The sequence below is a fragment of the Acartia tonsa genome, chromosome 12 (assembly GCF_053477335.1).
Source record: "Acartia tonsa isolate MP-2025a chromosome 12, ASM5347733v1, whole genome shotgun sequence".
Classification (NCBI taxonomy): Eukaryota; Metazoa; Arthropoda; class Copepoda; order Calanoida; family Acartiidae; genus Acartia; species Acartia tonsa.
This window is the reverse complement of record NC_137271.1, coordinates 28,358,897-28,380,460: the sequence shown is the minus strand read 5'-3', so window position 1 is coordinate 28,380,460 and position 21,564 is coordinate 28,358,897. Positions and strand designations below refer to the sequence as shown.

The 21,564-nt window shown below is 31.9% G+C and overlaps 2 protein-coding genes across 5 annotated transcripts in view; both read right to left on the bottom strand.

Annotated features, from left to right (window-relative positions):
• Positions 1 to 21,564, bottom strand: part of LOC145334613 (cell death-inducing p53-target protein 1-like) — a 345,932-nt gene that overhangs the window by 1,276 nt on the left and 323,092 nt on the right. The window contains exons 2-4 of one of the 3 annotated variants that reach the window (XM_080180143.1): positions 3,747 to 3,817; positions 3,470 to 3,534; positions 2,118 to 2,990 (exon numbers count right to left, since the gene is read on the bottom strand). In XM_080180143.1, the coding sequence (XP_080036269.1) occupies positions 2,857 to 2,990; positions 3,470 to 3,534; positions 3,747 to 3,805 (258 nt within the window). In that variant the 5' untranslated portion in view covers positions 3,806 to 3,817 and the 3' untranslated portion in view covers positions 2,118 to 2,856. Of the gene's footprint in view, positions 1 to 281; positions 366 to 2,117; positions 2,991 to 3,469; positions 3,535 to 3,746; positions 3,818 to 21,564 lie in introns of those variants that run through there. The other 2 variants (XM_080180140.1, XM_080180141.1) reach the window with 2 other exon arrangements.
• The window catches only part of LOC145334610 (uncharacterized), a 167,601-nt gene continuing 152,650 nt past the window's right edge, over positions 6,614 to 21,564 (bottom strand). For both annotated transcript variants that reach the window (XM_080180134.1, XM_080180133.1), the window contains 4 exons: positions 18,423 to 18,772; positions 17,155 to 18,293; positions 7,887 to 8,066; positions 6,614 to 7,717 (listed from right to left, as the gene is read on the bottom strand). In XM_080180134.1, coding sequence (XP_080036260.1) covers positions 6,993 to 7,717; positions 7,887 to 8,066; positions 17,155 to 18,293; positions 18,423 to 18,772 — 2,394 coding nt within the window. In that variant the 3' untranslated portion in view covers positions 6,614 to 6,992. The remainder of the gene's footprint in view (positions 7,718 to 7,886; positions 8,067 to 17,154; positions 18,294 to 18,422; positions 18,773 to 21,564) is intronic.

Here is a 21,564-nt window from a genome sequence, read left to right as displayed (position 1 = left end):
CGAATTAAAGTAGTTATGGTAGATCTATTCTGACGTAAATTTAAGAATGTCTAACTAATTTGTTTGAGGGAAGTATCCTCGTCATATGAATTTTACCCCCAGGGTAAGAAATTTGAAAGAAAGGTAAAACATTTTGTCCCTAAATTAATTAAATTTCAACTCCAACTTGCCTCTCAATGTTTGCCCTCATCTTTTAATTTGAAATATCTAGGCTCTAGCTGGATGTAATCGTTCTTGTTTGAAAAAGAAGATCTACATACATTTTTTATTTTTATACAAACCTGATAGGATCCCTCCCTAGTCCTGGGGGATTGTCTCCTCCCCACATCAAAAAATTGTGGGACATTTTGATACTTATCTGAAAATTTTTTTTATTGTATATTAATATTCAATTGAATACTATGTTTTCAGCTTAAGGTGCCTAGTCGCGTAAAGAATCCCCCTTGTTTATTTATATCTCTAGGTCAGATTAGGTTAGGTCATATAAGGTAATGGGTAACCTGCAGGTTTAGGAAATCGCAGGTATAGACCCCACAGCGTTAGGGCCCCTGCAGTGGTTTTGAATAGGCAAAAATACCCTAAGCACCACTTCTTCTCGGCGGCAACACGGCTTCGAATCTACTAATTTTCCGCTGGATAAAATCGATTACAACTGTATCATATAGATTAATAGAAATTCTAAAAAAAATTTATAGGATTTATCATTTTCCTATTGACGGGTGACTTCAGCCCCTGGGGGACAACAAAAGTTTAATTAATATTATATAAAAAAAAATTATAAATATACAATATACATGCACTATTTTATTTAAGAAGTTTTAACCAATACTAATAAAATGAGTTAGGTAAGGTATGTTGCATAATAGTTAGATCTGTGAAATCATTACTCTCCAGTTCGGGATATTATGTACTATATTCATTTTTTTTCAAGGATATAGACTATAGAGGGACAAGACAATGGCTGATAAATTAATATACATCCCCGATCATGACACACAAAATTATCCCTTTAGTAGATTATAACTAGAGATTGAAACGTTTGGACACTGAACTCAATAAACCAACCAATCAGAATTCATTAAAAGAACCAAGGTTATAAAGCCAACAAATAAGAAATTGTTATTAAAAGACTTTGGGGACTGGTGTAATAAACAGCCCAAATTCCCCTCCCTCCTTGTTTTTTTACTGTGTAAATTTACACTGAGGATATAAAGGCATATAAGAAATATAAATTTATGGGTAATGGGGTGGGGTAATTGAGAGTAGTGTTGGAATTAAAACCAAGGAATGATCATTTCCTAGAAAGTTTAGCTTATCTGTTGCTTTCATTATTTCATATTTTAGTTTTTATAAATCATGAAACACTAAAATCAAGATTTATAAAGTACAAAGTACGCAAGTATCAGTATACAGTGGTGCATTTATGGACCTAACTGAAATTGCGTAATAGCTGATTATTAAATTCAGGGATCTAAAGGGATAAGACGATGATCGATTAATTGATGTACAGCCCCGATCATGATACACAACATTACTCCTTTTAAGATTATTATTTGTTGTTGAAACGTGTGGACACTCAACTAAATGAACCAACCAATCAAAATTCAATAAAAATACACAAGGTTGTTAAGCCAACAAATAAAAAAACGTTATATAAACTTTTAGCACTATAGTAATTAACAGCCCAATGTCCCCTCTCTCCCTGATTAAATTCAAGACTTTTCTACAATTATGGTCGATCTATACGTCCAAAAACATTTAATCAATGCTAGATTCGTCACATTCTGCATTTGCATATTAACATTTTTAAAATTCTTGAATAAACTGTATATATGTTGTAATAAACCTATTATTGTTTTCGTTTTAATTAGGAAACTTTTGCTTTTAAATATGCTAAGCATTATATTTTATAAATTTACAAAGAATAACCACAGTGGCTTTCCCTAATTTAGAAAAAAAGGGAAATTACTTATCAAACTTATTACGCCTGGGCCCTATGAGGCACCCAACCCAATAATCTAAAGGAATATGACAATGGCCGATAAATTGATGTACATACATCCCTAATGAATCTCAAAAAACGCGCGGCTAGAGCTAACTACACAGTAAGAACACACTTCTTTGTAGAAAATATATTTCGCTTTATTCAAGCCTTCTCAATTCGATAAAATAATAATTATATTTGCAAAAATTCTTAAGAAAACAACAAGCTTCATACTAGTTAAAATAAAATTATTATAAGTTTAACAAAAAACAGGTTAAAAATATTAAGTACTCTGAAAAAAGGAATTTTTTGAAACAAAATAAAATCTTTTTACTTTGAAATATGGTGTACCTAATTGTTTGAGAGTTTATGTACAACTGAATTATTTATTGTAAAGGAAGGGGGGGGGGGGAAGGGTTAGCAGATGACAATTGGCGGTCAAACTTTTCAACCATGCAGGTAAGAATTTATACAACAAGAAGTAAGAAAATATTCAAAATTTTGGTTGGGTTAGCATTTTTAAAAAAATTATTGCAATTTGCAAGTCAAATAGGTATAAATATGTTACAAGAAAAAACAACATGTAATAGCAAAATGAAGATACACAAAATTGTTGATTAAAATTAGTGGTTGTATGCATTTTTGTGATGTTTAGTTTGTAGCTGTCTAAAGTGCACTAGCAAAATGGGGGATAGATGTCACTGCTTTTGCCAACCTATTCTATTGAAGAAGGAAATACCTTATACCCCATCTCTTTTCTAGAAGGTTTCTTTCCCCCTTCCCTTTCTCTTTCCCTCTACTTTGGCGTCAATAGAATAGGTAAACCAAAAACGGTGACATCTATCCCAATTTTTCCTCGGGCACATTTATGATTAATTTTTATATCTTCCAATGACATTATTACATTGAGGACAGGTATGGGTAGTTTCTTTATAATCATCACTACAGCAGGGTATAAGGGCCAAGGGGAAGCATAACAGGCACAGTATGCAAGCACATAGACATCCTGAAAATAAAAGAAAAAATGTGTGTATGTTGCATCTACTCTAGTACTGTTTAGTAGACTACTAGTAATGTAAGACTTGTAGAGTAGCCCCCAGGACAGGGATAGTCATCAATTTAACCATTTTAATTACTTATGTTTTATTTATATGATTTAACTTTGCATATCTTTATACTTGTACATATGATCTGTAATGCATTAGATGTAAGTGTTAGTTATTTGCCCACGAAGATCAATATACATTTAAAATAAACTTTACTTGGTTTATGATTCCATATATCAGCGTAGCTGATCTATAATTGGTGAAATGTACGTCAATATGTCTACCCGTGCTTGTTATTCAAAGAACTGGAGAGCCTGTCCACAGGGACACACTATTAGACAAAAAATGAAAAACCTAACCACCTTATTTAATAGGATGTAAAATAAACAATTAAAATAGCTTGAAATAAGATGTAATGTGATGTTTATTGATTACTTACCAGTTTGTGAAAGTTCCTTGTCAGTAATAGTTGCACCCACGTAGCCACAGTTAGTACAAGTAAACCTAGCATAGGTACAATTAATTTCTTAAAAGGACTGCCTAAGAAATATTTGTTTAAGAAATTAAAAATCTAATTTTAATTTTTGATCTCTGTTCGAAGTTTTTTCTTAAAAGTTATTCACAGCATTATGATCATTCTACATTTCTTTTATCAGATCATATACAACTTATACAGAAGCTAGCCCTGTGAGGATCTTTTTATCATAATTACTAACCTGACAGGATCAGGTCCAAGTTGGGGAGTGGTTGCTTCCATTGGAATATCTGATGACATTTAGATCAATCTAGAAAAAAAGGAATATTTCTATTTTAAGCATAATTGACTATAAGCGTACAAAAACAATTTATACTTCAATATCAGCAACGCCTCTAGTCCTGGGTGCTTTGTATTTAAAGAGGCAGAGAGATACTAGTAAATAGCTTAAAGACATTCCAAGACCTAAACCTGAAAATAGAATAGCCTAAAACCATTAGAAGACCTATGTGGAGCTTCCTTTACAGGGATAATTCAATTAGTTCAGTAGTTTAGGGGATCACAAGCCGCAGACAAAAAACCTTACTACTTTGTATAAAAGATTAAAAAAAGGACAGACAGAGTTGCTATTTGGTCGAAAGAAAATTCACAAAAAAATGCACAAGAAAATTATCCTCAACAGCAGGCAATAAAACCAAAATTGATTCATAGAATTTCTATCTAAAAACTATAAAAAAAACGTTTAATTTTAAATTATTCACAAAAGTTCTTATTTACTCGAAGTGTGGGCTTCTACTGAAAATTAAAATCAGTAGACTATAAATTTAACAGAAAAAATTGTAATAAAACCATGATGAAATAGCTTTCAAGAATAAAAACATCCATAAAAGCAAGGGAACCATTATATAAGTAAACAATTACAGTTTAATAATGATAGCATAGACTGAAGAAAATCTTCATGAAATCTTGTCTAATTGTTCCTTGAAACAACATTTCAATCATTGGGTTGCTGTTATACTTCTTTGTTATATAAATCGTTGTACGAGGTTTGATATTAGTTGGAAAATTTTACAACTTACAACACAATCTCCAGCTTTTTTATAGGTATAAAATTAACCAAATTTATCTCTTATAAAGCCAAAAAAAATTGTGACCAAGTTTGTTATGGAAATGAATAAAATTTAGCAGTCTAGAAAATCTTATTTCCCGTAAACTGTAACTGTCAGGCGCAAAGACAAACATAAAGAACTAAAATAGACTAATATGTATATAAAAACTGTTTAAAAAATTTCAGAGTAGCTATGTTACTACAATGTTATTACTCGTATCTTTTTGGCCCCCTGGGCCCCCAAGTGAGATGTTAACATTTGAATAAAGGGGATTTACTGAAAAACAGAGGAGTTAATGATGCGAGTCAATGGTATTTCAATTTCACAGTTGTGGCAAATCTACAATGAATTAAAACGTGTTTGTTTGCTGGATTTTCAATTATAATTTCTCTTCATCTAAGAAAAATGATAGAATAAAGATATACTTCATACTTTTTTTTAAAAATTTCCCCATCCAATGTTTTTTCACCTTAGGTAAAATTTACACAGCACCCCCCCCCCCCCTCCTGAATATTAATAAAATTATTAGACAAGAAGACAAAAATCGTCAATCTGAAAAAGGAACTCCTTCAGCAGACAAAAAACCCTAATTTTTTTTTGAGTATATAGTTTCTAGAAAGCTAACTTTATTCTAAGGAATTCAACTATTCCTAGCTAACTCATTAAATACTAGGAGATAAATTTTTATACAATATAATTTACCTGAGAAAAGCTTTATCTTAAGATATGCGATTATTTACAGTTGGCTCTATATGTAAACGAAATAAATAAATTAGGCCCTTTCTTACGCATATATGTGTTCACAGTACAACACAAGGTCCTGTTGAAAACGTAACGAACGTACTTTTTAAAGGGATTGCTATTTGTAAGCTTTAACCATGAAGGACAGTTGTGCATTTTATCATATCTAGAATTAAAATATTAAGTAAATACAAAACTCCCGTAAGAAAAAAATCTGCAATATTAAATGACAATAGAATAAAGTAAATAATTTATAAAATATGATTTTGTTAACTTAAATTTATAAAGGTATTTTTATTACTTTATAACGATTGCAATAGATACCAAAAAAATGAAGGCAGTACTTCTTGTGATGGACTTGATCCGAGTAAAAGTTGAAAGGACAGATCTATGATAACTCTAATGTTGAAAGTAAAAATTAAAAAAAGTGAAAGTTTAATTCAACCAATGACAAGTGTTTAATGTTCTTCCACCCTCCTGCTATTGATGGAATCAGACATTATGTCTACTCTACTCCCATATTTTAAAAATATGTGGTGAAAACAAAGTTGTTTAAAATCTCATATATTTTTTAAACATTTTGAAGGAGCCTCCAAATTTGAATGGGAAAAGAGTTAAAACCCCCTTTTAGATGTCCCTAAGTTGAAAAATCCCACCAGAAAAGAAATATGAAAATGATCCCTCCAAAAAAAAAGTTTTTCCTGAGTAGGAACACACCACCATATACTTATTCCTGACTTAGAAGGACAGACGTATGGACATACAAATGACAGGATGTGGACGTCCGCAGTGATTAATAAAGCTCGGTTAGAAGATTTAAACTTTAAAAACCATTTTTCTAGCTAAACTATAGAAAACGTGAAACATACAGACAGACGGAGGAAAAGATGGGATAGAAAATTTTAAATGTCCCTAAGGTCATTGAAATGACGCTAAAGCACAATAAACTTTGAATTGGTGTAAAAAATAAAACTATATGATGTATTTTTCAAAAGGCATAATAAGATATTTGACATTTGTTTTGCTGATGTCCAACATGCATTAAGTGGCGATAAACTTAACACTAGTTTGAGAACTAGTTTAGAACAGCCCATTGAGTTTTACAGATTTCTTCAATGGATGATAAATTTGTTATCCATTCCCAAAGACAAAATAGCCCTTCTTTAGATAAAAATAATTGGTTGAAATGTTTGCACACCAAATGTTCCGAACAAACTTTAATTTTTGTAGAGTAGCTTTGATAGAAATAAACACAAAATTTTATTAAATATTATGTATTTATTGCACTTTAATTTCAAACTTATTTTTGATAGCTTTACAAAAATCGAATTTAATATTCCTACTATTACACAGAGGTTTATTAATTATCTGACAACAAAAATTATTAAACTATTTTTTCATAAATTTTAAAGTTTTATATTTAGTTTTTCACTGTTTTTTGAATGATTTTAAAGTTTAGAAATGTTTACTAAAGAAAATAAAGTACATTATAAAAATAAAATGATAAAATAACAATAATAACTGTAAGAATTTAATTTGGTCGACTTTTAATTTATTTATAAAAATATAGATAATATGTATATAGAATATGTACAAGAAAAAATAACAATATAAAAGTTTATTTACATCAAAGAAAACTATAAATTAACTACTATAGCAGTATGAGTGTTATTATTACTTTTAGTATCAATATTATTATTTAAGTTTTTATCACAGTTTGACTCTGAAGAAACTTGTTCAAAATTATTGGCGCGAATTTTAATTGTCTTACATTTATTTGGCGCCATTTCGGTGTTGTGTACACTGGATGTCGTAGTTTCTTCTTCATACTGAATAACACAATGATGTTGCCCGTTAACAGTAACAAAGGATGTACAAGTACAGGACATGTCCAAAGGCGGAGAACCGGCGCTGGTGCTAGAAGAAACCCCAGAACTGTCCTGGGAGCTGGTGGATTCGGCCCGCCGGTTACTCGACCACAATACATCGTCTTTTAAAAGAGAATCTTCGCTACTAATAAGTTCACTTTTACTTTTATGAAAAGAATCACTGGATTTTATCAACCTGTCAGTTTTCTGGCGTCTCAGTTGAGTTTTAGGGGTGCCAATGGCAATTTTGTTACGCTCAATTGAGCGCGGCGGCGTTGCTACACGTTCTTTTGGCGGGGTTCCCAGTCGGGCGGTGCCCATATGTGGCGCCTTTAGGCGGGATCTGCCACTTTCTCTGTGCTCCGCATGGAAGTTGGTTAGAGACTGAAATTTCGCGTTCGCGCCACTGTTTAATTGTTGAAGACAGCTAAGGCTGTAGAATTTGTTTTCTAGGGATTTTTCGTCCTCATTGATTTGCAGTTTTGTTGTCGAACCTGAAAAAATATTTTATTAAAAGAAATTCTCATCAAATTTTTGTTTGCCATATTTTGTTTGTTTTATAATTCATTCAAAATTTGTCTGAAATGTTTGTCATATATTTAAATTTGTGATTTAACCTTAAATAAAGGAGAAGAGTAAAGAAAGAAAAACTGTAAATCTCACCAATTGAAATAGTAACCGCGTTTTCTTTACTGCTCATTCCAGTTGTAATGGTGAGGTTAGTTGGTAGGCTCTGGAGGCCACTGATCTCCAGATCTGCCAGTTCTCCTTCCAGGTAAGACAGGTCCTGCTGTTGTTGCTGATGACTGCCATGGGATAGGTCTAGGTGCCCGTCTGTTGTATCTAAAAAATATACTTTTATGAATGTTGCTTTTAAATAATAAAAAATAATGATTGCATAATAATTATTCTAATCGGATGGTTTTAATTGAACTCTTAAAATAGCTTTAAACCTGACTCAATATTAAACTTTTCTAGATAAAGGGATATCATCAGGTAAGCTATTTCAAAGATATTTCTGAACAAAGAGAAACACAAACAAAAATATAGCAAGAAAAGGTTTAAAAATCACTAAATCTACACACAAAATACGCAGGATAAAACTCTATAAAAATCCCATGTTCTGATAGTACAGATATTACATAAAAGAAGAGACAGACAGACAAAGAAAGATAGACAAATGTCACCATAAGACATAATTTTTTACATGTATCATAAGTTTAAAAGTGTTTATATGTCAACTTTTGTAAGAGGAGTTTCTGCATTTTCTCCAAAATTTAAAATATAGCGCATTTCTTGGGTTAGTCCTACATTGCGTCACACGAAAGAATTTATTCAATTCAAAGCATAAAAACAGAAGGTGGAATACCTGGGCCAATAAACGGGCACCACTCAAAACCATAAACTATTAGAGGATTCCCAAAACAGTCGTGCAACTCAATAGTTAGTTTGTCTGGTAATTTTTCTATTAGAGTGAAACCATAAAGGAGGAAGGGGTTAAATAACTGTATGTCAAGGACCATGTGCCGACTTTTCATTGGGTTTTGAAAATCAACCAATAGCGTCGGCCTAGTCGCTACAAAAGAGCAGAAAGCAATTTGCTATCAGACGAAAAAGGTCCCCAACAGGGGGATCCAAGTAGTTGGTTAGACTTATTATCTTGCTAATGTGTAATATTGTCTGTGTTGCATGAATGTTTGTGTTTGTGTGTGTGTGAATTAAATTGGATAAACCTTTTGTGTCCTTACACTGTCACTTTCCGTGTGTGTGTGTGTGAGTGCCATCTGGTTATTATTTATCATAGTCTAGCCACAAGGGCGTACTTATGATAGAACATGAGAGCCACAGATTAAAGATTATAATAGCCTACTTCATTAAAGTCAACTAAATTAATACATTCAATCCAGCCTTTGGACTATAACTCAACTTTAAGATGCTAAGGACAAAAAATATATTCATGTATGTATAAATACATTTTATCTCCAAATCATGAATCTACTTATAAAAAAATAAAGAAAAAATAAAAAAGAATTACAGTAATTTAGGAATCAGGACTAGATTCAAAATCAAAAGGGTTTGTTCATTAAAATCTCTGTAACTGCTAATGTACCAATCCCTTAATCTCAGGATAAAAAAGTAGTGGCTTGGTCAAGGGCAGTCAGCAAACAATTTCTCATTATAAGAAGATTCCTAAGAATAATTTACTGGCAGTGTCACAGTAGAGAAATATGAAGGTATCGGGTTCGAACCATAATCGAAAGGGATAATACAATGGCCGACAAATTGATCGAAAACCATTTTTTTAGCTCGTGTCTTCGGCACCTCGGGGTTTTTATCTTATAATTGTACATTCTATATCCGCGGAAAGCTGTTTATAATACCATGCGAGAAAAAACTATTCTTCATTAATAGGCACACATTCAAATTTTGATTAAATTTCTTCTAAATTATTAAATATTATTTATCCAAATAAACAAAACAAATTATGCCCTACGGTTACACTAGAATGTATAAAATTCTCCAAACCATGTCACTAAGCTTCAAACCATTTAATGACGAGGGAAAAAAAGAAATATGGTAAAATTATCTCATAATTTGTTATCATACCTCAAATTAAACCCTCCTTTTTTATCGGGATATTTAATACATTTATACAAGTTGCACTTAAACCCCTTATTTTTAATATAAAGGTGGCTTTTTTTCCCCTATGCCTTATTCCTGCGGGAGCCCTAACACTACGGGGCTACCCAGTACCCAATATAACCTAAACTAGCCTAACCTAAAATAATAAACAAACAAACGAAAAAATATATTAAATTTGTTAATATAAAACCCATTGAAACTTTTGATTTTTAAAGAGGATATATTAGAGGTTTTTAAAAATGGACAAAATATTGACATGGAGAATTATCTAATTGTAATGCCTTGTCTTAAATTTGCACACTGTAAAAACCATGGATAGAGGGTAGGGAAAATTAGAGATAGATTATTCTATTATCAATTTCTTTTGCGTGAAAATTAGCTTTTCTTTATTGGAGCGAGGAGGGGCGTAGTTAATTTTGTTATTGTTCTATACCTTTATCCCTGACACAAAAAAAACACAAAACTTGGCAAAACTTCATCTTACTTGCCCTTAAGATGTTTTAAGTAAAGGTTGAAAATTCAACGGAGGCAGGGAAATAGCACCTCTAGAAGAAAAAAAAATTTCCTCCAAATTTTTACCACATTACAGGCATTGGAGTATGATTTTCATTGTTGATAATAACAAATACACTTTGACGAAATAAAAAAGATATTTTATATGGGACTATATTTCCTACTATATTGAGTGTTCAGGATTTTTGTTTTGTTTGGAGCTTGATATTTCCACAACTACTTTTGATAAAAGTTTTATGCAACCATCTAACCCCTAGACGCTAGGGGAGCAGCTGCTAGTAATTGATTATAAATTTTTTAGCATCTAATAGTTTTTGGAAGAAAATATCAATAAAACATCAACAGTAATTACATATGAATAGACCCTATTTATAGAGTATCTGACCCATTATAATAATCTTTAATTAATTTCATTCCAAAAGGAACTAGATATAAGTGCTCAATCTTATTTTGATGTATTTTTTGTATTCATTAATATGGGAGGGTTGCTAAAATAATTACCCTTGAAACTAATTAATTTTAGAGAAGTTTTTGTTAATATAAATCAAATTACCCAATTATAAGAACTTTTTTGTGTGGTTATTAAATCAAAATAAGATTGGTTACCGACATGGAGGGTAGTGGACAATGGAATATAAATCACCAAAGTTACATAAACACTTTTGCTCATTTGTTGACTTGACTACTTTGGCTACTTTGGGGCTCTAATAAAACCTGATCGATTGTTACAATCTAGCAGTGTTTAAACTTTTCGACCACTTTTTAATTAAAAAAATTTAAAAGTTATTTAGTTTATCATATTTTTGCCGGGTGTTCGTTCATTTATCATCCATTGTCTTATCCATAGAGATCCCTAGGTTTATATTTAGGTTACTGATAATACTGCATTGTTGTACATAATTTGTAAGTTAATATCATGTGAATTGACTTTTAAAAGTGAATGTACATTTAAACTTTGTTATAATTATACCCAATCTTTTATGATAACGTTTTTATTAGTTTAAAACTTTTCTTTATTTGATTGGTTGTCTAAACGTTTTAGGCTAGGTTTTAATCTACAAAAGGGGTAATTTGGTCTATAATCATTGGGGATATATATCAAATTATCAACCCTTTGACCCCTGCATTCCAAGACTTAAAAAGATTTAGCCCCCAATTGCAGATTGTAGAAAAGAAATACTTCAATAATACATGATATATTATTAACAATTAACTCTTTATATCTTGTTTTTATTTGTCCAATTATAGCAAGTTAGATACATGATTAATGTATCATTGAGTATTAGAAATACTAATGTATAACTTATTTCGAACAAGCGCCTAAACTTTAGAGGCCTCTAGGGGTGCCTAAGAATAGGAGGGGGGGGGGGGTTAAAGTTGACCCTAAACTATTAATTCTATTTTTATATGGAAAAACATTCTTGGGTTAATTTCTTTCCTGAGGGTGAAGGTACCCTCTTCCAAAATAGATACAAACCTCCCATGGGCCTTAAAGAAGCTTTCTGTAAATGAGAACAATATAGGTTTAGATGTCAGCGAGACTATTCGGTACTGATAAGACAGACAAACAGACATCCTGTCAATGATATTTTATATATTTATGACTAAAAATGTCATATCAAATAAGAATTGTATTACCAAAGGCCTAAATGAACTAACTAACTTTCTAATAAAGCTGAGATAACCTATCCTAATGCATAGTAACCCATTCTATTATCTAATTTATTTTTGCAATTATATCTGTCTCTATAATTATACAACTTAATTTCTTTCATTCTTTCTTTTGTACACACTGAGATTCCTGTCATCTAGACAGTTCTGTAGGAAACAGAAGATTCTATCAAAATCAACATTTTATCATTATGTAGAATATAAATTTTGGAGATAATTTTAGTCTTCATTGACTATCAATAATGCTAAAAAATTATAAATTTCTATCAATTATTCTTTGAGTAAATTAAACCTAGAAAAATGTGATTTAAAAAGTTATAATTATTGAAAAATGAGCAATCACAAAGAACACTAGAGTATCCTAATATTATGTTGTTCATAGAAAAAGACGAAATAACTTAATTTTTGAACACAAAAACTTTTTAGATCTTTAGATTTTTGCATTCCCAACTGACAACCAATCCAGAATTGAATATCACGCTTTTCCTCAACAGTTTAGCGGATTTAAAACCGACACGCAACAAGCGGCCAATGGATCCTATAAATAGACACATTTGCTGAATCAAAACTGGTTTTACCTAAATTGTATCTGTTCCTTCTTCGCGATTATAGAATTTCAAAGATTTTAACAAAAAATGTTTGATGATTTGACTTTAAAATGGCCTTTGATGTAAAATATAGATGCTGTATATTACCCTTAACACATGAAAGCAGTAGTTGTTTAAAAACCTTTTTAAAAGCGAAGCTTTTCTATAATTAGGGTCGTTCCGTCCGTACGTCCGTCCGTAACGGATAGCTTTTTTCGTTAATTTAGACATGTTAGAATTGTCCTATCGATTTCAAATTTTGCATGGTGATTCCTTTAGTAGTTAGGTACGATTTAGAAAGCGTAGCAACTCTATAATCATTACCAAAATGTCCGTACGTCCATTTTAAACATGTTGATTTTTTTTACTTTTTTAAATAGCTTTTTTCGTTAATTTAGGCATGTCAGAATTGTTAATGTCCGTTTGTCCTACCGTTTCAGAGCTTCGCTTTTATGGATGTTGTCATCCTTGTTTTGTAGATTAATTACAACTTATAAAATTGTCGACGGGGGTACCTTCTGACTTTAATTAATGCTTGTTTTTCTTCAAATTACCTTGAAATTCTAAACTTAGAAAGTAAAAACAGTAATAAAAAATCAACATACTGGCACAATTGATTTACAACATATACTTTTTTTTAAATTGAAGCTTTTCTACAATTGAGGTCGGTTAGTCTGTCCGTCCGTCAGTAACAGTTAGCTTTTTAGGTGGAACAATTACTTTTTTCATTAACTTGGACATGTTAGAATTTTCCTATCGATTTCAAACTTTGCAAGGTTATTTCTGTACTAATTAGGTACGGTTTAGAAAGCGTATCAATTCTATAATCATTACCAGAATGTCCATACGCCCATTTTTAATATGTTGATTTTAACTTTTTTAACAACAAATTTTTATGTGTAAAAATTATCTAATTGATCTGATTTTTGGAATACTGATTCCTAGGACAACAAAGTTCAATGTTTAAAGCAAAGCATCTTTATAATTAAGTCCTAAAATGTAATTATGTCCTTAAACATTATCCTGTATTTAAACATTTTTTTTAATTAAAAACAATTAAACAAATTTACTTACACATTTGTTCCGACTTTTATAACTTTATATTCTGATTATTCACTTCTTAAACTGCACAATGATAATGTCAGTTGTCCTACGGTTTCATAGCTTCGCTTTTATAGATGTTGTCATCTTTGTTTATATAGAAACAATTAGCATTGACACTCGAATTTTGTATGTAAAAAACACATGATAGTATTAAGTTATCAACCACATAAACAATAGATTGTTGAAGACATTAGGCCTTTAATTGAATATATCAAAGGACTGTTATTAATAAGTATACCTAGTCAAATTAGTTTACAACTTAATAGTTCATTATACATTAAATAACAAGGATGACAATTTCCATAAAAGTGAATCTATGAAAGGGTAGGACAAAAAAAACATTAACAATTGTAAAGTGTCATAACTGAATAAGCAAATATATATGTATAAGTCTAAAAAAATGTAAGTAAATTTGTTGCAAAATATAGGATACTGTTTAAGGACATTCCTACATTTTTGATGTGCTTTGTTTCTAACATTCTACCTTTTTGTAGTAGGAATATCAAAATTGTTTCAAATCAACTTTTTGTAAATAGACAACGATTGTAGAATTGCAATGCTTTCTAAAACATACCTTACTACTACAGAAATAACCAACCATGCCAAGTATAAATTCAATAGAACAATTATAAAATGCCTAAATTAACGATAAGATCTATCCTTTATGGACAGACAGACGAACAATAAATATAGAAAACCAAAGACTAACCTTTATTAGTTTGTTAACGTAAAAAAAATATAATTATAGATTAACAAGGACCAAAATCTTTGACCTATTTAGATTATGATCACATTTTGAAAAAGGTTTTGCCCAGGAATAGGTTTTGCCGTGTCTTAAATAAGATACAAAATTAAATAATAATTGTTTTCAATTGCTAAATAATCTTAAATACACAAGACAATAATTTGGTGATTAATTAAGATATACTAGCTCAATATAAGAAATAGCGATTGTGCCCTTGCATCTAGTTGGTCTGTTTTCTAAGGGGTAAGGCATAAAATCATTCAAAGACTTAAATCTAAAATTCAATAGCTTGAACCCATCCTTGGACCTATGTGAAGCTTTAATGAAGTGTAGAATTTAATCAGCTATCAAAATCTTAAGCTACAGACATATCAGTACATATCAGATGATTTTATAACATTTTTGCCAAATTTAATTCAATTTATATAAAATTTTAAAAGTTTAAAATTTAAGTACATATATTTTTTTTAAATAATGTTTTTAATGAAACCTTTTGCGTCATATATTAACTTACTTACTTTTTAAAAGCAAAGCTTTTCTATAATTATTAAATGCGAAGCTTTTCTAGATAGATAGTTTTTTTCGTTAATTTAGGCATGTTAGAATTGTCCTATCGATTTCAAACTTTGCATGGGCATTCCTGTAGTAGTTTGGTACGATTTAGAAAGCGTAGCAACCCTATAATCATTACCAGAATGTCCGTACGTTCATTTAAAACATGTTGATAAATTAACAACTTTTTTAACAACAAATTTTTATGTGATCTAATTATCCGTTTGATCTGATTTTTGGTATATAGATTCCTGGGACAACAAAGTACAATATTATAAGCGAAGCAACTCTATAATCAAGTCCTAAAAATGTAAGTATGCCCATAAAACATTATCCTGTATCAAGCAGTTTTTTTAACAAATTTACTTACAATTTTGCTTCGACTCTTGTACTTTTATATTCTGATTATTGAGTTCTGACACTATACAAGTGTTAATGTCCGTTTGTCATCCGTTTCATTGCTTCGCTTTTATGAATGTTGTCATCCTTGTTCATTATATCAATTATTTTATCCATATAAAATTAAAAATGGTTTAGAACAGAAATATTTACTTTTGTGTAATAAACGGCAAAGTATCTAAACAATTAGAATTAATATATAAAAAGTACTTTTGATATGACTTTTTATATCACTAATAATGCATAAAATAACTATTGTTATAAATCTTAAATATGCAGTGTTGAATTGTCTATAGAAATATTGTTTTAAAACCTCAACAAATATGACAAACATATATTAACAAGCCATGAACATTAAGATTAAATGCTATTTTAAAGTCAAATCATCGCACATTTTTGGTTAAAATCTTTGAAATCATATAATCCTGAAGAAGGAACAGATACAATTTAGGTAAAACCAGTTTTGATTCAGCAAATATGTCTATTTATAGGATCCATTGACCGCTTGTTGCGTGTTGGTTTTAAATCCGCTAAACTGTTGAGGAAAAGTGTGATATGTTTATGGGCCAAGGCATTTCTAATGAACTCTGCCCCTAATGAGATGAAATGTGCGCATATAAAGAAAATAATTGCAACCTTCACTTTTATTATGGGTCAATTTCAGGGCATAGGGATAGAAAACCCGAAGAAAAAACTACGCTGTCTCCATTGTCTAAAATAACTTTCATGATACTACATTATTTAATTTTAAAAGTGTATATTGAAAACGCACCTAAAATTGTTATCAATAAAGTAAAAAGACTAAAAATCTTAATAGAATTGTGGTTGAAATAAAAGTGAATAATTATTTTTGGGGCGACTAATCCCAATCCCTGATCAAATTTACTTTAATTAAGAACTTTCACTGTCATTTAGTTACATAAAAACAAGAATAATAATGCCCATAAGTAGGACACCAATTATAAAAGTCATTTATATAGTTAAGTAGGGGATATCAGGAAGGAAAAGGTTTATAAAACCGTTTACTTATTAGTTGGTTTAACAATTTTGGGGGACTTTTATTAAATTTTGATTAGTTGGTTGTCCAAACGTTCCAACTACTAATTGTAATTTACAGAAGGAGAAATTTTGTGTACATTTGGTATGTACATCAATTTATCGGCCATTGTCTTATCCCTTTAAATCTCTTAGCGGATGTAACCACTGTAACCATAGGACCGTGGTAAGGTTTAAAGCTATTATGCCCATAATTCTTTTTTACAAAACTCCAAAAAATAGTTGGTAGCTGTAATAATATATAAAATGAGTTTTGAAAAAGCGATTTGAACTACACCTTAAGTTTAAGGTCAATCATGAAGCCTATTTTTATAGACTTATTAAACCTTAATATTCATGAATATCAAAACATTTCAAGTAAAATATTTTGCTGTAACTTTATCTACTTTTATTTTTGGAACCGAGCTATTATTTTGTATTAAAGAAGATGTCGGAAAAACGCCCTAAATTATTTACCATTATTATGTCATTTTAAAAGAAATTTGGAAAAACACCCACTATTAGTATTTTTTATGTCTTGTTCTTTGAGCTACTTTTTTTATACTAGTTGCTTCACCCCAAGCAACCAATGAGATGGTCGGGTTGTTCTGACAATGATGAAAAATAAATCTCCTACCCAAAAAATATTTGATGTGATTTAAAAATCAACTTGAAAACTTACCAAGTTTATCCAGACAGAAGCTTCCATTGGCAGAATATTCCGCATTAGCTCCTCTTACAGCTGCCGCGGCTTGGCTGCTATTCAAACTAAACCTACTCTCCGCGCCAGCCGCGTTCAAACAGGCCAGAACCAGCTGGCCGTCCACAATATTAGCTTGGCCGCTACGCAACAAGGCCAAAACTAATTTGGGTGATACTAGCGGCGGTAAACTGTGCGGCTGCTGGCCGTGGGTAATTGTCGGTGGCGGGGTGGCTGGATTTGTGCTAATCTCTGGTGATGAAGTTCTACTGAATGCCCCTGAGTCGTAGTTAGAATCGGATACATGGGAATGAGTTGAGGAGGAGGGGGCTCGTTCCCGTCGCCTACGGCGACGGTTGCTGTTACCTGCGCCGCGTCCCACCTGCTCTGGGCTGCTCTCACTGTCAGCAGAAGCCGTTGAAGTGCCAACAGCCGCTGCCACCGTCTGCTCAGTTGCTGTGCTAGTATTGGCACTGCTGCTGCTTTCACATGACGTCATAGTCAGCTGATCGGACGCCATTTTGTTACCGGAGGACGCCATCTTGGATTTTGATTTTGTAGAGTTGTTTCTGGCCACATCGTTGATGTGTATTGGAGGAAGACTCATTATATTTTGTTCATCATTGTTCAGCTTATTTAGATCTGCCGTAGATTTCTTTTGCAGCATAGGCTGAACAAACTCGCGCTCAAACCGCTCAATTTCAGCCGCCGCCATAGCAGCCGTGGATCGACTCAACATAACCGCACCAGCTGAATCTAATGTCGAGGATTTGTTGAAGAATATGTTTGATGTTGTATCGGCGGATTTTTTCTTGGTCCGCTTCTTTTTGCCGGACGTTGGCCGCGATTTTTTGGCGCTTGCACTGGTTAGACTGGACTGAATGCTGCGGGCAATTTTAGGTAAAGTCTCTGATCCACCGCTGTAGTTACCAAGGCTGGTTGGACCCTGCGGGCGTCCGTCTGGGGTGTCACTCACCATCATGTTGTTCAGCTCCTTCGTTGAGGTCCATTTGGAGGGGTATTTGGACACCTCCTGGGGTTGCAGGGTCAGGGAGTAGCTGCGGGTGGGCAGGCGGCGAGGCCGTAACAAGCTACGTGAACTTTGAGGGCAGGATTCTTCCCTAAAATATAAATATAAGTAAAACTATTCTTAAAGGGAGGATTATTTAAGCGTTAAGATTTTAACCAAAAAAAATAATTACTTTTATGAATAATACTGTTCTTGTATAAATATCAGAAAATTTATTTACCTGTTTCCATTTTGATTATAGTACACTAGAGACTCTGCCAATTCTTCTCCCTCTCCAAGGCGACGGATTCCAAGCAGCACCGGATCCGCAGCGTTATTTCCCGTCGATTTTGACCCACCATTTCCGCCGGTACTAGAATCCGCCAAAATTCCCGCCTTTCCCTTGCTGAAGGAACTAAATATGCTAAGGCGTGATTGATGGGTGGATTTCCCGCCGGTTTCGGCGGCTTGTGGCAAGGACGGGTTGGTGATGACGCCGTTATTTGTAATGGCGGAATATGTCCCGTTTGAAGAGTCCAAAAGTGCCGCTTTTTTCTCCTTGTTGCTTCTGCCACCCAAAGGATTCCATAACTGAAACAAATTTTAATTGTCAGTGATTTAGATACAATTACTGACAAATAAACATGGTTATAGAATCGTTAAAAATAAATCACGAAACCTTTCTGCTAAATAAAAACATTTAATTTTGAGAAAATTTTGAATTTAATCTAATCCCCCTAGTTAAAACATCAATCAACCTTGAACAAAAATACAAAACAAGGATGACAACATCTTTAAGTAGCGAAGCTTTTAGATATAATTAAATTCATTCTAAAAGAAAGTAAAGATGGTCAGACTGATATATGTTTTTGGAAAAGGAAATATAAAAAAACCGCTTAGATATAATTTGAAGTCTAATTGGTCACTAAACTTTAGCCTTCTACCTTTCTTAGCATCTAAGTAATTCAAGTTTCTAATATAGACTTTAGGACAGACGAGCTAAGGAACCTCTAGAGTAGCTTTGCAACATAAAAACAAAATAAGTAGCCATCAATATCTTTCTCAATTATTTGATTTCATAATCTAAAAAATCAGATGAATTTCAATCAAATTTGAAATAAAAAATACAGAATTTTATTTTTTGGAAAGGTCATGTAATAATAGTAGATTTAAAACAAAGTTTTCTTGCTTTTTATAGAATTTCAATAATTTGACTAAGAGAAAAGAAGAACGCAAAAGATTTTTTTTAGACAAAATATCCATTCCAGTTTTTCATATGAAAGAAAATTACATCATGATAAATCTTGATTGAAAATTGATTTGGTCAAAAAAAGAGGCAATATTATTGTATGTTTGTACAATACAATGAATATTAATCATTCCAGTATGGCTTCGAAGCCTATCAATATCCGCTGGATTTAAACCGGTTCTATGACATACTGAAAAATCATGTATATCATGATATTCCAGATAGTTATCCATGAATATTAAAATAAAGATTATCTGATTAATACTAGTTTTCTTAGCACGGGACTTAGGCATCACGGGACGTAGGCATCTTGGGTCAAACAAAACTGCTATTGATCTTATGATTTTTTAATTTAATATCCGAGGAAAGGTGTCCATTATACGATACATAAAGAAAAAAACGAATAAATATTTCCTTTTTCCAAAAAGTTGGTTTTAAAAGAACACTGGTCAAAAGGGGAAATAACATGTTAAGCTTTGAGCTGTTATTATATCAACATAACATAATTGTCATATATATTTCAGTATACTTAGGGTTCTGGTAGTAATATTAAACATTACAGCTGTCATAACATATAAGATCACTTTTTTGTATTCATATTTCAGTTCTTAGTCATCACAAGACTTCTGAGCTTAACAGGATACATTTAATAGAGGATAAAATAGATGATTCAATCATCTTTTATTAAAGCAAAAAATAAACGTTTTTGTTTTATTAAATTATGTTTTTGTTTCAGTATTATTTATATGATGTATGGCTTGGTGATAAATAGATAAAATTTAATTAAAATTACTCTTTTTATTTCAATAGCGTAGTAACTCTTATACTCTATGTTCTTCACTGTGAATAAATGTTGTAAAGATTACAGCATAGAATGACCCCACACTCAAAGCATAAAACCACCGCAGGACCAAAATGTATATGCACTGAGAAGCAAAACATCAGAGATATAACTACTTTGTATTGTTGATTGTATCTTAGTTTGTTACTTTGAGTTTTCTAAAAAAATTATAAATTAATTGCTTAAAATGTTCAAACGATAATAAAAAAACAATGAAGATGTGGCAATTTTTAAATAGCTTCGGTACTTATGGATATAATTGACCGTGTTATATCATGCTTAGCAACTAAAATTAAATATTGATTAAAAAAACAAAATTTCTCCCAACAAAAAAGTGATTAATCCGTCAAAAATGATTTGTTTTTAGATTTAATTCAATGCAGGAAAGGAGAGATAATATAATTTAATTTATTTTCATCTCAATGTTTACAGAAGGCAGATTATCATGTTCAAAAGGGGACGTAAAAAAGTAACAAGCCCTTTTCACTCCACAGGGGGAGCATAGGCCGCTGACAATTTGTCAGTGTTTCTGTAACAATGTGGCTTTTTTATGGATGTGGGATAGGGTTGTCAGCCCTAAGCCCTATGATTGCGATGTAAAGCGTCCATGCCCAACAGACAACCAACCCTTTGATTGCACGACCTTTGTCTGAGAAGTCGTAACTGTGCATGGTAGTGAGTTGCGCCTGTTTTGGGCCAAGGCATTCCCCCCTACTCTAACTATTTATGTCGCGCACCTGACACAGCAGCAGTAGGAACCATTTTTAACGTCTTTAGTTATGACGCGGTGTCAGACCAAGATTAGAACCTTCCCGACGATGAGCGGATGCGCTACGTGTTGAGTAAATAGGGGACGGGTTGAGATTAATTTCTAGTCCAATGTCCTATCCTTGAATCCCTGTCAAACACGTCAAATTAAACAAGACATTTCAATGTTTAATTTATCTAATTTTAACAATTTAATGTTTTTTTTGTTTTAAAAATCTATGAAGCAAAACACCCATTATAGATTCCTTTTCTTGGCGCAAAAGAAATTCTAAAATTAATGTTTATCAGTCTGCAAGTCAAGAGAAATTCGTGTACATTCTTACTGAAGATAAACAAAATTACCTATTCTGTAGATATTTTTGGTTGAAAAGTTTTGACTCTGTTAGTTTGTAGCAACCAATCAAGCTATGCCAAAAGTATTCCAAGCTTCTAACCAATGAATAAGATATAATCTTGATTAAACTTTGGGTACCTGTATTATTTACAGTCCAATGACCCCTCCCTATCTGATAAAGTCTAATGAAT